Here is a 14303-nt window from a genome sequence, read left to right as displayed (position 1 = left end):
ATAAAGAAACCCTTTTTATTTTACAAAATATAATATAATTTTAAACAACTTTGCATTCCACTGACCAGACATATTCAGTGATTCTGAAGTTATTTGAAAATGCAATAATAATTTTAATCAGTTTCTTTGCTTTGCAAATTTTTTTCTCAGTTTGCCAGACAACCGAAAAAGTTTATCAGTAATCAGCTATCCTCTTACCAAGACTCCAATTCCCACAATACCTTGCACATTTCTGTTTTTCCTTTGTGGGAATGGGTCTTGGCTGAAGATGACAATTAAGGATTAACCATGTTTCAATGGTATGAGTAATCAGGGAAAAAAGAGAATTGAAAGAGACAGAGACTTATATCGATAGCAATTAAAGGTAAATGCATAGTATTCAATGGGCACTTTTTCTTGCAACTTATTTTTACAAGTGCACTTTTTTTTTAGCCGGTGTGACTTTTCTTCTCACACCAATTGCATTAAAGTCAATGGGTGTTTTTTTTCTCAAGTTTTTCTCTCTCCAAATGCAATAAAGTGAATGGTGTTTTTTCTTGTGTTTAGTCTTTTTTAAAAAAAGATTTTTCAGGTGGAGAAATTTGGAATTTCACTGTGTATCCTGTGAATCCACGCATGGGAAAAAATGTTCGCCACCAGTTACATTGTCTCTCATTATGCAGCAAAAATGTTTTTTTTTTTTTTTCAATCATTTGACTGGGAAGGTCATTTGGTTAACCTCCTTCTGCTTTTCTCCCACAATTGTTCTGAACAACTAAGACAGATGGAATACAGTATAAAACTAAAGTTTCACTGTTCTGCAACACATCCTGCTGCAAACAGTAACTGGTTACTGTATTATACATTGTGGAAACAGGAACATGGAATCCCAATATGATCATATTCAAATGTTATTCTAGGGCTAAAAAAACCTGATTAGTTTATGGGCCTCCACTGGTGACTAATTGTTTTCATTCTTTTTAAGGGTGAAGATGGATTTCCAGGATTTAAGGGTGATATGGGTCTCAAAGGAGACAGAGTGAGTACAATGGGTTTTTTAAAAAAAAATAGCTGGACAGTAGACAACAATTCTGCTTTTACTGCATCCACTCCGTTGTAGCAAACTCTGTAATAGTACTGCATTCCACTTTCAGTTTTCTAGCCTACCTGTGGCCATTGACTTCCTACTGCTAAGGCCAAGATATCAGAAATAAATATAAAATCAGTCCAGGAGAAAATGGAATACGTTCAGATTAGGAACTAATTATGTTTATACGGCTCCGTTGTATACTACTTAGTAGGGGAATCTCAATTTCTTTCTGTATGTTAACCTGAGCTCTGCTTTCAGGGAGAGGTTGGACCTTTAGGTCCAAGAGGGGAAGATGGCCCAGAAGGTCCAAAAGGAAGATCTGGTCCAACAGGAGAATCTGGTCCTCTTGGTCTTGCTGGTGAAAAGGTTAGTTTTGCCTAACATTCCAAATCCATATGATTGAAATCCATGGGATGTTGCACCTATACAATTTGCTTGTTGCTGTATTTCAGGGTAAACTTGGAGTCCCAGGATTGCCAGGATACCCAGGTCGACAGGGTCCCAAGGTAAAAGGCAGCAATTTTTAGCATATAAATCGACTGTAGTTGCATAAGGCTTGTATTACAAGATATTTATAACTAACAAGGTACAACAAAGAAACACGAGCATTAATTATTTTAGACCTAAAAATAATGATGATGGTAGTCTTATCTGAAGAGCATTATGGTTCTCTTTCCAATCAATACACCTACATATGAACATGAGTACAGTATGGGTCAGATTTATCAAAATGTGAATTTAGAACTCACCACAGTAAAATTCCACATTCTCTATTCATTGCTTTGTGTTTCTCTGTGTAAATGTGAGCCAATCTCCCTATTCTGACAAACACATAACCATACAGCAGCCAGGCTCTAGTTGATTGTAAGTAAGCAAAAAAAAAAAAAACCACAGAAGCATTTTCCAGTTAAAGAGCTTATGAAATTCCTTCTTGTCCATCTGATTAATAGTTGTAAATGCTCAAGGTGGAGAAATGTCATGTATCTCAGCTATACTTATTGACTGAGAGCAATAAATTAACCAGTCAGGTCCTCAGTGAGTTAGAAAAACCACCTGACCCTCTGCAAATCTGCTTCGTCTTTAGTCTGACTGTCAGATCGATTGGTTTCCACTGTCTTGTTCTCTACTTGTTTAAAGAGATTTTCTGCCACTCTCTGATCAAAGTGTTTATTTTGCTATTGGACAAACAGATATGTACATCGAGTGCTACAGAGGCCTCTGATAGACTTCTATAGTTCAAATGAGACTCTTTTAGAATTCTCTTATCTTAAAGTGAATAATTCCACACAATTATTTTGTTTTCTTCTTTCAACCAAAATGATTTCTGCTTTTTCATTTCGAAAGTACTTTCTAAGCTATGGGGGTTATTATTGAACCCCAAATGCAAAAATCACGAAAAATTTGTGATTTTTTTTTAAATAAAATTGGACTTTTAAAAAGTGTATTTATTTGGGATTACTTGGTATTTATTAAATCCCAAGGATGGAAAATTATGAATCTGAAAATCTGGAATCCGGTTGGTATGGGAAAAGAAATCTGAGTTTCTGGGTGAAAAAATTGTGAAAATCGGATAAAAAATTCAAAAAATCGAGAAAATCGCATTTTTTTTCCCCTGCAAAGCTAATTTTTGGAAAAATGTAATAATAAATCAGCATAAAAAACCCGAGTGGATTTGATCGGAGTGTGTAGCAGAAAATATTGAGATAAATTCTGCTTTGATAAATAAATCCCTATGTGTGTGTGTGTGTGACAAATCCAACAATTTGTCTTCTAATTTTTCTCTTTATTTATGTAATGTTTACATATTACCCATCTGTGGTGTTCATTATTCATATCTGCCCCTGCCATTCATTAGCATGCAATTCCCTGACATGCATATATACACACTAGGGTCACTTTCATCAAGAGCCAATTAACCTGCCTGGATGTTTTTGCAGTGTGGGTGGAAAAATGGAGCAGCCAGTGAAAACCATTGCACACATGAACCATTGAACTAGACTTCAGTACTGCATAGAATAGATTCTCCAAAGTATAAGAATATTATTGGCAGACCTGAATGGCTGGTGCATAAACTTCAGGCATCTTAGACATATATAACTATTACGCCATTGCTGCATATCACTTATTTTTGCAAATACAAATTGCCACCAGAGGTGTCAGAGCAAACTAAACCCTTATAAGTCTCCCTGGGTGTTAGAGTTGAGAAAGGCTAATTAACTGCAGTGACTTCCAGATGGTTTGATGAATTATTCTGATCTATTCTATGCTTTCCGGACGTGAATGTTTCGGGTAAGAAATTAATTCTGCAGATCAAGTCATGTATTCTAAGTGCATGGAGGTCATTTTATCAGTACCGTTCTATCTGCTGTATAAATTTGCATATTCCATACCAAATATCTCCTCGTATTTATTTCTTGTCAGGGTTCAACAGGTTTCCCTGGATTTGCAGGAGCCAACGGAGAGAAAGGAGCTCGGGTATGATTCAAGAAACATATATCTATATATATATATATATATATATATATATATATATATATATATATATATATATATATATAAGCACAGGTTTCAGGGATGATATGCTCAGTCTTTCATTGGGGGTGCTCCATCTGTGGGGGTGGCTCTATCTATAAATCAGTCAGTCAATCTGTGCTCAACCCATACTAATTGATATTTGTTGTCATATGTTAGTCCTCTTGATTCATTCTAAAAAAATTCAAATAGAGCCAATTAAGAATCATCTCTATTTGGCACATTTAAGTTGGTCTTTAAACATATTGTTAGGTGGTCCTTTAAACCTTAATACCTTTTCATATATGGAAAGTGTTATCAGAAAAATAAAAAAGCATCCAAAGCTAGGTAAATATAGTAGAATTTCAGTTCAGTATCTTTTATTGTGTTTCTGATTTTATCCAAAATCACAAAATGTTTTACCTACTGTACAATTGCTCTTCTATAGGGTGTAGCTGGCAAACCAGGTCCAAGGGGACAACGAGGTCCAACGGTGAGTTTCTTCTTCATTTATCTTCATCTTTTTTTATGGGCTTGCATACAGCAAGAAGTTATCATGCTATTATATTGTGAGGGTCACATTTTAAAGAATGCTTATTTTTCTTATTCTACCAGGGTCCACGTGGTGCTAGAGGTCCAAGAGGTCCTACAGGAAAACCAGGTCTTAAGGTAATTACCTTAAAAATTGTTAGCTCTCACAGCTAAAAATAGAACACACACATCATATAGTAATATAATGATAAGGTATAGTGGAATAATACATATTTCATGGTACTGCAAGTAATTAATTGTGTGGCATATCCACTGTCATCCATAATATCTGCATTTATAAGATATTTGAAGTGTTAGTAAAGGGACAGTATTGTGATGCATTGGACTACATATTTAACTTTAATATTGTAGAAGTGAAACATTATGTGATTTTGTTTTTTTATTGACAGTGCTTTTAACAATTTTTCTCATTTTATTTTAGGGCACAGCAGGCAATGATGGTCCATCTGGCCCACCTGGTGAAAGAGTAAGTTTTGCTGTGTGACAAGAAACATTATAAGCCTTGTATTGACCCTTTGGGTGGAATTTAGAAAACAGTGAGGTGACAAACTCTCAAAAATCTGTACACGGAGACAACTTGTTCTAATTTTAGCTATGCTAGTTGAAGCTTTCCCAAAAAGACAGTAACTGGTACTACAGTTTTCATTTGCTCCATAATAATGATTTTACCTGTTGGGTAAAGGATGGTTTATGGAAGTTACATTGAGGGGTCTGTTCAGTAATGCCTCCCATGGAGTTCTTGGACTCCTTCCTATGGTTGAACAAGGCACCTTAAGACACAATATTGATTCACAATGGTACTTTCAAAAAAAAAGGGAAAGCTAAAAAGCTCCCTGCAGTTATCATGGACCACATTCATGAAGCGACTTGAAACCTCTTTATTCTTGTGGTTTTTTTTGCACAATGGTGGAGCCATAGTTTCATTAATTTTCTCCCATAATGGAACATCTCTAAGGATTGTGAAAAGGATCCTTCATCTTTAATGTTTATTTTCTTCCTTTTTTTTCATGATTTTTGTTAAAGAAGTCAAATCCATGTTGGTCCTGCCCCTTTCAGTATTCTAGTTTTGACATTTTAGCTACATGAAGGCTACAGCTAGGTGTATCCAATTTAAAACAACAGCTCATGCAAGAAAAACTGTTCTATGGGGTGAGCATGCTGCAGCTTGCTATTGAAATGAATGGCATGGATTAAAAATCAAGGAAATCAGGGGACTGGAAATAATGTCCATATGCTGACTCTGCTATTTATTGAAGTTTATGTGCAGTACTGACCTTCATATCGCTTTAGCAGACTGCCCAACACATTTTCTAAAACAGAAATCTTAGATGGTTTTTATGAACAGTTTGGACTTATTAGACCTCATTTTATACTTGCCATTATTTTACCAGTTTCTCAGAAATGAGTACATTATATTTTTCCAAGCATTTTAATTTAACCCTTTTATCTTCAGCTTCTGAAATCTGTGCTGCAGATCAGATTGAATGTCCACTCTTCCTACATTCCTCCAGACTATGTTTATTGAATATAATGAGATCAAGATCGCATGCTTTGCCCATTTGGATACATATTGTTTTTCAAAGCGTTACAGTTCCCTTTGTCATGGACACTATTATCTGAGCTTTTATAATAGAATGCCTCCATTACAATGCAGACTTTTGTAATTATCTGTATAGCTCAATGTGCATTATGAAGTGATGACTCCCTGCAGGATTCCAGTGTTAATCTGCACAGCGGTTGAAGATATTATCATGTTATCATCTTAAAGCACCTGTGGAGTGTAAAGCAAATACACACATACATATATTTAAAAGATATACACACTTAGATGGGATTCTCTCAAACAAGAAAATGTCATGAGACACTGCAGACATTTATCTTACCCTTGTGATGAGACACAATTACTCCCTCAGATTCTCATGTTCCTTGAGCGGTTTTTCTGTTATCACTTACTCAATAAACTGTTAGTCCTTATAGCCTCCAGACTCGGAAATCAAACTGATGTTCTGCACTCTGATATAGCCACAGATGCCCTTTGGTCTGTTACACTGCAGACTATCTGCTAATGTTTTTGGTTTTCTAATATCGTTTTTTTTTTTTTACAAGATTTAATAACTTAGGTTAATTAGGTTTTGACATGACAATACTGACCGAAAGCAATTGTTATAACAACAACCTCATGCTCTGAAACAATATTTCAGTTATTATTATGAATAAAATGCATTAAAGTATGTTTGTAAGACTATTTCACAGTAAATTCAGTAGGATATACAATATGATACCAATATCTGATTAAAATCTTTTTTTTTGCTTTTATATTAAGCAATATATTTGTTGCCAGCAGACCTTCTTTGTAAGTACAGGCATGGGATCTATTATTTGGATGCATGTTATCCAGAAAGCTCTGAAATGTAAAAACACCATTTTTCATACAGTCCTTTAGAAACAATGAGTTCTACATTTTATTGACCGGGTCCCAAATATTTCAAATAATAGATCCCATACCTCTACTACCTCGGTTCCTCTGCAGGACCCAGTTTAAAGTGCAAGCTTTTTTTTTTAATGTGTGCCACTATTTAAAATGTCACACAGTGGGCAGCTTGATAGAATTATACCCACCCAAAAGGCTGTTGTCTCTGACTAGTTATAGTGGTTGAAGTGTGGCACTGCAAACTGTCACACACTCACAGCAGTATGGACCAAACACGGACCAAAAATATTTATAAATGTCATAGATCTCCTTGAATATTGTAGGTTTGATATGGTTGCTTTGTGGTTGCACCTTTTACAATTATATGTCTGCATTTCTCCCACTGATTCATTTCCTTGTTTCCTTTGTGTTTCAGGGACCTCAAGGACCACAGGGCCCAGTTGGGTTCCCAGGACCGAAGGGCCCCCCTGTAAGTTCCTTCTTTCTTTAAGATTCCTTTAGGAAATGGTCAATGACCTTTCTATACCCTCATAAACTGTTTATAATCCTAAACCATATACATTTTTCCCAACCTACCAAACTTTATAACATAAAGGCAAAAATACGTCAGTGATATGCTGAATATGAATATTTGTTTGCAAAAAGATATATTGTATAGGAAACTATTTACAGTAACATTTAGTTTATAGTACATTTCAGTACATAATAATGCACTTTTGAGTTTAAATTATATCTTTTTAATTTTAGGGACCTCCTGGAAAGGATGGATTGCCCGGCCACCCCGGACAGCGAGGAGAAACAGTAAGTGGACAGATAATTTGCTTTCTGGCAGCCACCTCACTTCTGTTCTTTCCTCTGTGAGCTGCTTTCTACCCACAGTACTGCCCGGATAGGAGAAGACCCTCCAAATATTACGGCAGTGGTGTTTTTGTACCTGGTCAGATTGTTTGTGGCAAGTAGCGACAATTTTAGCTCAGAGGAACTGGAGTCAAGTGGCTGCTGTTTCACCCTTTATATATGCTGCCTGCTAAAAGCCAAGCAGATATGTTCACTCTGACCTTTTCATACTCGTGTTCAGATCTCATTGGCTGCAACTGAGAATTACAGTAACAGTTTATTATCGGTGTGTGTTGGATGGTTGTTCCATCTCCATGTCAACATACTGCATAAGGTTTAGGAGACGTCCCTATAATAAAAAATGAATCCATAGAATACTTTGAGGGCATTAGGGACTCATCTCATTTACTAAGACTGGGTAAATCTGCCCCAGGGCATTTTTCCATAGCAACCAATTAGCATTTAGCTTTGATAAATCTACAGCAGGTTGAAGAGTAAAAGCAAATCTCTAATTGGCTGCTGTGGGTTACAGCAATGGTGCACCCTTGCCCAGTTTATTTTATTTATCTTGTCATCTGAATAAAGAGCTAGAGTTGCTACTGTTATACTCCTAATACATGAAGATTGTATGATGTTTCAAACTGATTTTATGTCACTCATATTTTAAAGGTTCTTCAAGAAATGGCATTCTCTATAACATTGGGCCAGATTCAGTTTGTTGCAGATTAATCTCACCTTTCATCTCATAGAAAACCATTGAAGCCTAGGGAGACTATAGGGCATATTTATCAAAGGGCCAATTTTCAACTTTTATTAAATTCAGAGTTAATAAGATGGTGACACTGAGCACTCACCTTTTAAAACTATTGATCACTGACTAATATATTAAGTTTTCCTTTTGCTCTATCTTTGTTATTCATTTGAATAATATATCACATTTTTTTGCCAGCAATGTGTATTCTGCTTGCAATAATGCAATTAAACTGGAGGAATGCGACAAGAACGTTTTTTAAATTAGAACATATGCCCTAAAATCTACATCAGACTGAATCTACTCCTTTGTTAAACTGTATTATATCCTAAAGAACATATTTATCAGAAGGTGAAACAGAGCTCGTCATGGGTCACCTGCTGCTCTTTTAACTAAGGAGCATATTTATAAGGGCAAACTATAATTTTATAATATTCCCCAACAAATCCTTTTAAGTGAACAGAGAGTGGTAGGCTTTCCCTTTGCCAACCTGTGACAATATCTGTTTCACCTTTTTATAAATATGCCCCTTAGTACCTCAGCAATTTCTTTTAATTAAATTGGTTTCTTTGCCTGCCATAGGGAAGTCCAGTGTTACAAGTTTGCTATTTATATGACTGCCATTAACCTAATGATCTTCAACCTCTGATTGGACTACATTTCCCATCACATAAGTGTGCTGAGAAATGTAGTTAAACAGTGTTGAAGACCAGTAGCTTAAAAAACCTTGCTCTAACCTTTAGCTTCATGTGCATTGCCAATGTTGCCTGTGCTGCTTTAGAGCCAACATCTATTCTGGCATCATTACAGGCTAATTGCTGTGCTCTTACCAACCTATGCAGTTACTTTATATTGTTATACTTGTAGTATTTATGAGCCCTTCTACCCTTTTCTGTACTGTGTACTACGCCATTGAAAATGCTGATCTTATAATAACATTAGTCAGTTTTCTACTTACTCAGTTTTCTCAGATGAACTAAATAGCACAGTGTATTTTTAAAATATCCTAGCTTTAGGTAATTATTTAATATGAATTATATATTTTAGATAGGATCAAGCATTCACCTACCCTGTTTACTTTACCTGTTTTGCTTCCTGCCTCATGTACAAGAGCAAATGTTTGCTCTGGTCTAGTCACCCAAAGCAACAAATGAGCAAAATATTTATGGATACTGATTTAGTTATTATAATAACATGTAATCTAGTGTGTAACTACTTAGCTCAGGGTAAAGCAATAAATCCAGCAGCACTCCGATATGTGAATCAATTATTTATTCATGCCATTAGCAGAGCGACGTTTCGGGCTATTCCAGCCCTTTATCAAGCTCAGGGAAAATACACTTTTATTCCGCATCCATATCACATTTATGGTAGATTTCTGGTATCAGTATCTCTTTAAATGCTCAACTGGAAGGTGACTTTATAGTAAAAAAATACAAATTCTGTTGCAAACCGTCAGTCAGTGAGGCATACCTGGTATTTTCTCTTCTGATCTTTAATAATTGCAGTGAGTAAAGTGGTCAGAATTACAGCAGTAGATGCACATTCATGCCCAGATCTATCAAATACTGATGTTTTCTCACAAGATAATATCACTTAATACCATGGTAAAGCAGGCACATAAAATAATATAGCATTACGTGATTTTATCTGACTTTAGATCAAAAGACACTATCTGATAGGTCTAGATGACTGTGTATACGTGAGCAAGAGGGATGTATTTCTTGTGCCAGTGATTTTTCTATTTCTGCTTAAAATGCTGCATCCTGTGTGTAAAGCTGGCAAGCTCTTTTAGCAGCAAGTAAAAGCCATTCATTCTCTCAGTATGTTGTTAACTAACTTGTATGATTGCTTTCTAACACTTTTTTTTAGTAGCTATTCCCTATTCACAAAAATCTTAATGTAATTTGTTATGGTTTGCACTTTTGCCATCATAACCCCTTATTTCCAGGCGGAATAAATGCTTTTTTAGCTTTCATCCTGAGCTGCATCTTTGCTCCATGCTGAAAGAGTTAATGCAGCTTGGCACAAGTTACACCTGCTTCGGCTTGCTAGAGCGTGCTTTAATTTTGTAAAAAACACGGTAAGTAGAGGAGATTAGGTTTGTCCTAAATGTAAACCTATTTGCTGCTACCGGAGAGTTAAAAGGGGTTGTTCACCTTTGAATTAGCTGTTAGTATCATGTATTGAGTGATATTTTGAGACAATTTGCAGTTGGTTTTCATTTTTTAGCATTAGTGTTTTTATAGTTATTTAGCTTTGTATTCAGCAGCTCTCCAGTTTGGCGTTTCAGCAGTCTGGTTTCCAGTCTCCAAATTAGCCTAGCTACAATGCATTGATTTAAAAATACAGACTGGAATATGAATAGGAGAGTAATAAAAATTAGCAATAACAATAAATCATAGGCTTATAGAGCATTTGTTTTTTAGCTGAAAAGCAAATGGAATGCATTAGAAGTAAAAAGGCAAATAAGGCAAAAGTGAAGGCCAATGGAAAAGTTCCCTAGAGTTAGTCATTTTATAATATACTAAAAGTTAACATTAAGGTGAACCACCCCTTTAAAACAGCAAACTTTTTAAACTTGAAGGCTCTACCAGCAGCCCTTCAGTATTTTCTAAACTACAATTGTCATTATTCAGTAGATGATACTGAAGGATACTGAGGTCTGTAGTTCGACAATAGCCAAAGGTTTGGGCATCCGTTAGGTATAGCATACTAGTAAGACTACAATGTAGGTTCGCTAACAGTATTCTAGTTTTGTTAATTGTAGAGAGTAATATCACTGCTAGTTTTGTAATATCTTCCATGTTGTAATGCCCTTCTGTTGTTTTCATCATGGGAAAACAAACTTTTTTATAAAATATTTAGGCTTTATATGTGTACTAATGTTTAGCTCTATATTTGCATACCGGGAAATTAATTTTATTTATATTAACCTTTTTAGGGTTTCCAAGGAAAAACTGGGCCTCCTGGTCCTGGAGGTGTAGTGGGTCCACAGGTAAGTCTGGTTTTGCCTACTTCAAACAAGCCTCCACCTGCACTCTCTTATCTGCAACTTTCCATCAGTGCTCTCACATCTGCTCCCAAGCAACTCTCTATGGGCACTTCCCACATGTGCTTTTCTTCAAACATCTCTCTGTCTACTCTCCACACCATGCTCCTCCTACATCTTCTTCCTTCTCTATCAGGATCTTAAACTTTTCCTCCCAAACAACTCCCTGTACCACACATCTGCTACCTTCCATAATTCTCTGTACTGATCCACTATTCGGCCGAATCCCTGAATGCTTCGTGAAAGATTCGGGCAAATACCGAATCCAAATCCTAATTTGCATATGCAAATTAGGGACAGGAAAGGACAAAGTGGAAAAAAATCTTCTTGTGTGATGAAAAGTCATGTGATTTCACAACCCGCCTCTAATGTACAATGCAAATTAAGATTCTGATTAATTTCGCCAGGCAAAAGGATTCCGAATCTTGGCCGAATCCCAAACCAAATCCTGGATATGGTGCATCCCTACTTTTTACTAATATAATTCCATATGCACTTCTGAATCATCCTTCTTCCAAAAAATTAATTTCCACTATCATTCCTATGATCTGCATAACATGCTTCAACATGCTCTTATATTATTATTATCACCAACATATTCTATGGCACCATACAGTAAATGGGTATATACATTAAACATATAGATTTACAAACAAAGCAGCCAATAACTGATACTAGAGGTAAAGAAGGCCTTTGTCAAAACAGCTTACAATCTAAAAACTGTTTCTCAAAACATTTCTTCATCATCATCAGTTCAGTATCTACTTCCTTATTCATCTGCTCTCCCACATATCTATCCCTTATTATATACAGTATATCACACTTTTCAGTGCAAATTATATATCCACGTTTAGTCCCACATTTCATGCTCCTCAAACAAGTTCACCTGCACTTATTTGCCTCCAAATATCTTTAAGTTTATGGTGGCATGTCTCCTTGCCTTCAGTCATACAGTCCTGCCTGTGTTAATTCATATTATCTTTTTTCCTCTGTTTGTTCTCCCCTCCATCCAAACACAAATCTCTACATCATACAAAGTATATTTAAATCTGCATACTCATATTTTCTTATTTAAACATATAAACATCTGCAAACAAATTCCTATTTGCATACATTTCTCTAGACGGTTATCTATAATTGCCTGTTCATTTTTAAAACATTGCTTCCATGTATAGGGTCCCACTGGAGAAACTGGTCCCATTGGTGAGAGAGGGCACCCTGGCCCACCAGGGCCCCCTGGAGAGCAAGGTTTACCCGGATCAGCTGGGAAGGAGGGTGCTAAGGTGTGTACATATGGCACCATTTATATTAAATAGTATGATTGTGTACTGTACTGTGATGACCACACTTGCTGTGACACAATATCATTTTAGTTTTATGAGAGGAAGATAAAACAATTTGTATTTTTTTATCTTTTTTTTCTATTTATTTGTATAAGGCAATAGAGAGAATGTTATTTATTTTCCTCGAGCACATATAAAAGGCTCTGTCTGTTTATTCTTGCCTATGCATTGTATCTCTAGCTGTCTGACCACAAGCTTCCCTAATAGCTCAATTGTCTTTCTATTGTGTTGTAATCCCATTATACAAAAAAAGGAATTTTGCCCAGTGCCCAGGGCTGTGTTCAGCCAAAAGTTGGCAGTAGTGGCCAATATCTATAACTAGGACAATTCTGAGGAAACCGTGATTTCTTAGGGCAGAGACACACGCTCAGATTCGGGAAGATTAGTCTGCCTTAAAGGTGGATATCCTGTGAATATGTTATACTTTAATGTAAATGACTTTGTAACAAAGCTGGATATCAGTTAATGACCCAGTCTATTGTATAACTAAATCACTTATATTGTAAGTTAGGTTGAGTTACAAAGACCAAAACTCTTGATTTTTTTTAACTAGTATCAGCAAATCTGAAAACTATTGGGGAGATATCATATTTGTTCTCATCAAATGAAATCTATGTATTCTGAAAGGAGAAAAGAAATATGGCATAATGCTAAAACAGAAATATATAACAAAACAAATCCTTATATAACACAATGATATAACGAAACAAAGCCTGTAAGTGAACAAGTACATTTTCATGTACTTCATATTCAGTCAGATCTAGTAGAATATAACAAGTTTATTAGGTCATACCTGTGTGTAACTAAATCACAATCCACCATGTGGCCGTATTTTTATACATAATTTAAAATAACATAATTTATTTCTCTAAAATATGAATTTCAAACTGAAATTTGAAATGTAGTTTGATAGAAGAATTGTCCTATGTACAAATTGATATAGTCAGTAGTAACTGATCCTAACAGAAGCCATGTTTAGTTTAGGATTATTTTCAACCAGTTGGTAGCTGCTACAAATTATAATTCTAGTTACTATAACTACTCTATATTTATGCTTTTATGAGTCTTATGTTTATAGCAGTGTGATCTTGATACTAAAACTGTGCAAGGGCAGCTGCTATAATTTATCTCTTTTAAGATCCTAGTAGTCTTAATTAATCTTTGTCTTATTAATAGGGAGATCCCGGTCCTTCAGGTGTGGCTGGAAAAACTGGTCCCGCAGGTCTGCGTGGTTTCCCTGGTGAGAGAGGTCTACCTGGAGCTTCGGTAAGGCGATATTTTAAATTCTACAGAATAAATGAGCATGTTTGGATCTCCTAGCTATTGCAACATATGGTTTATGTGGTTCATAAAACAACATGCACCATGTTATGGTCAGAGTCAGGCAATTGTATTTCACGATTGTAGGTCCACAGATTGAAAATTCCTTTTCCAGAACTAAAAAGTTATTATCGTTAGTAACTGGGTGAAGGTTTGGAGTAGAACAAGCTATACTTTATTAAACTTTTGTTATCATGACATACCTGTAGAAAATTAAAAAAAGAGGAATATGTCCTATTTAAAGTATTTCTTTAGCAGCAGGGTAGTCAACACTTTGTCAATCCTTGGTCTGAGTCAGAGTGAGAACAGCATCACTTGCACCATGGCAATGCTTTTGGCTTTAATTAAGCTTTAATTAATTTAATCAATAATGTAAGCATAATAAAACAATTACACCCCATCTTAACTTCCCCCTGGCATTTGTGCCTAAAAAACCT

The 14303-nt window shown here is 35.7% G+C and overlaps 1 protein-coding gene across 5 annotated transcripts in view; it reads left to right on the top strand.

Moving 5' to 3' along the window:
• col11a1.S (collagen type XI alpha 1 chain S homeolog) overlaps positions 1 to 14303 on the top strand; it is a 120201-nt gene that overhangs the window by 74124 nt on the left and 31774 nt on the right. For all 5 annotated transcript variants that reach the window (XM_041561555.1, XM_041561552.1, XM_041561551.1 and 2 more), the window contains 12 exons: positions 965 to 1018; positions 1328 to 1435; positions 1522 to 1575; positions 3491 to 3544; positions 4029 to 4073; positions 4196 to 4249; positions 4554 to 4598; positions 6979 to 7032; positions 7311 to 7364; positions 11096 to 11149; positions 12379 to 12486; positions 13723 to 13812. In XM_041561555.1, coding sequence (XP_041417489.1) covers positions 965 to 1018; positions 1328 to 1435; positions 1522 to 1575; positions 3491 to 3544; positions 4029 to 4073; positions 4196 to 4249; positions 4554 to 4598; positions 6979 to 7032; positions 7311 to 7364; positions 11096 to 11149; positions 12379 to 12486; positions 13723 to 13812 — 774 coding nt within the window. The remainder of the gene's footprint in view (positions 1 to 964; positions 1019 to 1327; positions 1436 to 1521; positions 1576 to 3490; positions 3545 to 4028; positions 4074 to 4195; positions 4250 to 4553; positions 4599 to 6978; positions 7033 to 7310; positions 7365 to 11095; positions 11150 to 12378; positions 12487 to 13722; positions 13813 to 14303) is intronic.

This window comes from Xenopus laevis, chromosome 4S (assembly GCF_017654675.1).
Source record: "Xenopus laevis strain J_2021 chromosome 4S, Xenopus_laevis_v10.1, whole genome shotgun sequence".
In the NCBI taxonomy this organism is placed as follows: domain Eukaryota; kingdom Metazoa; phylum Chordata; class Amphibia; order Anura; family Pipidae; genus Xenopus; species Xenopus laevis.
Note: the sequence above shows the minus strand (reverse complement) of the source record. Positions and strands in the feature narration are given on the sequence as shown.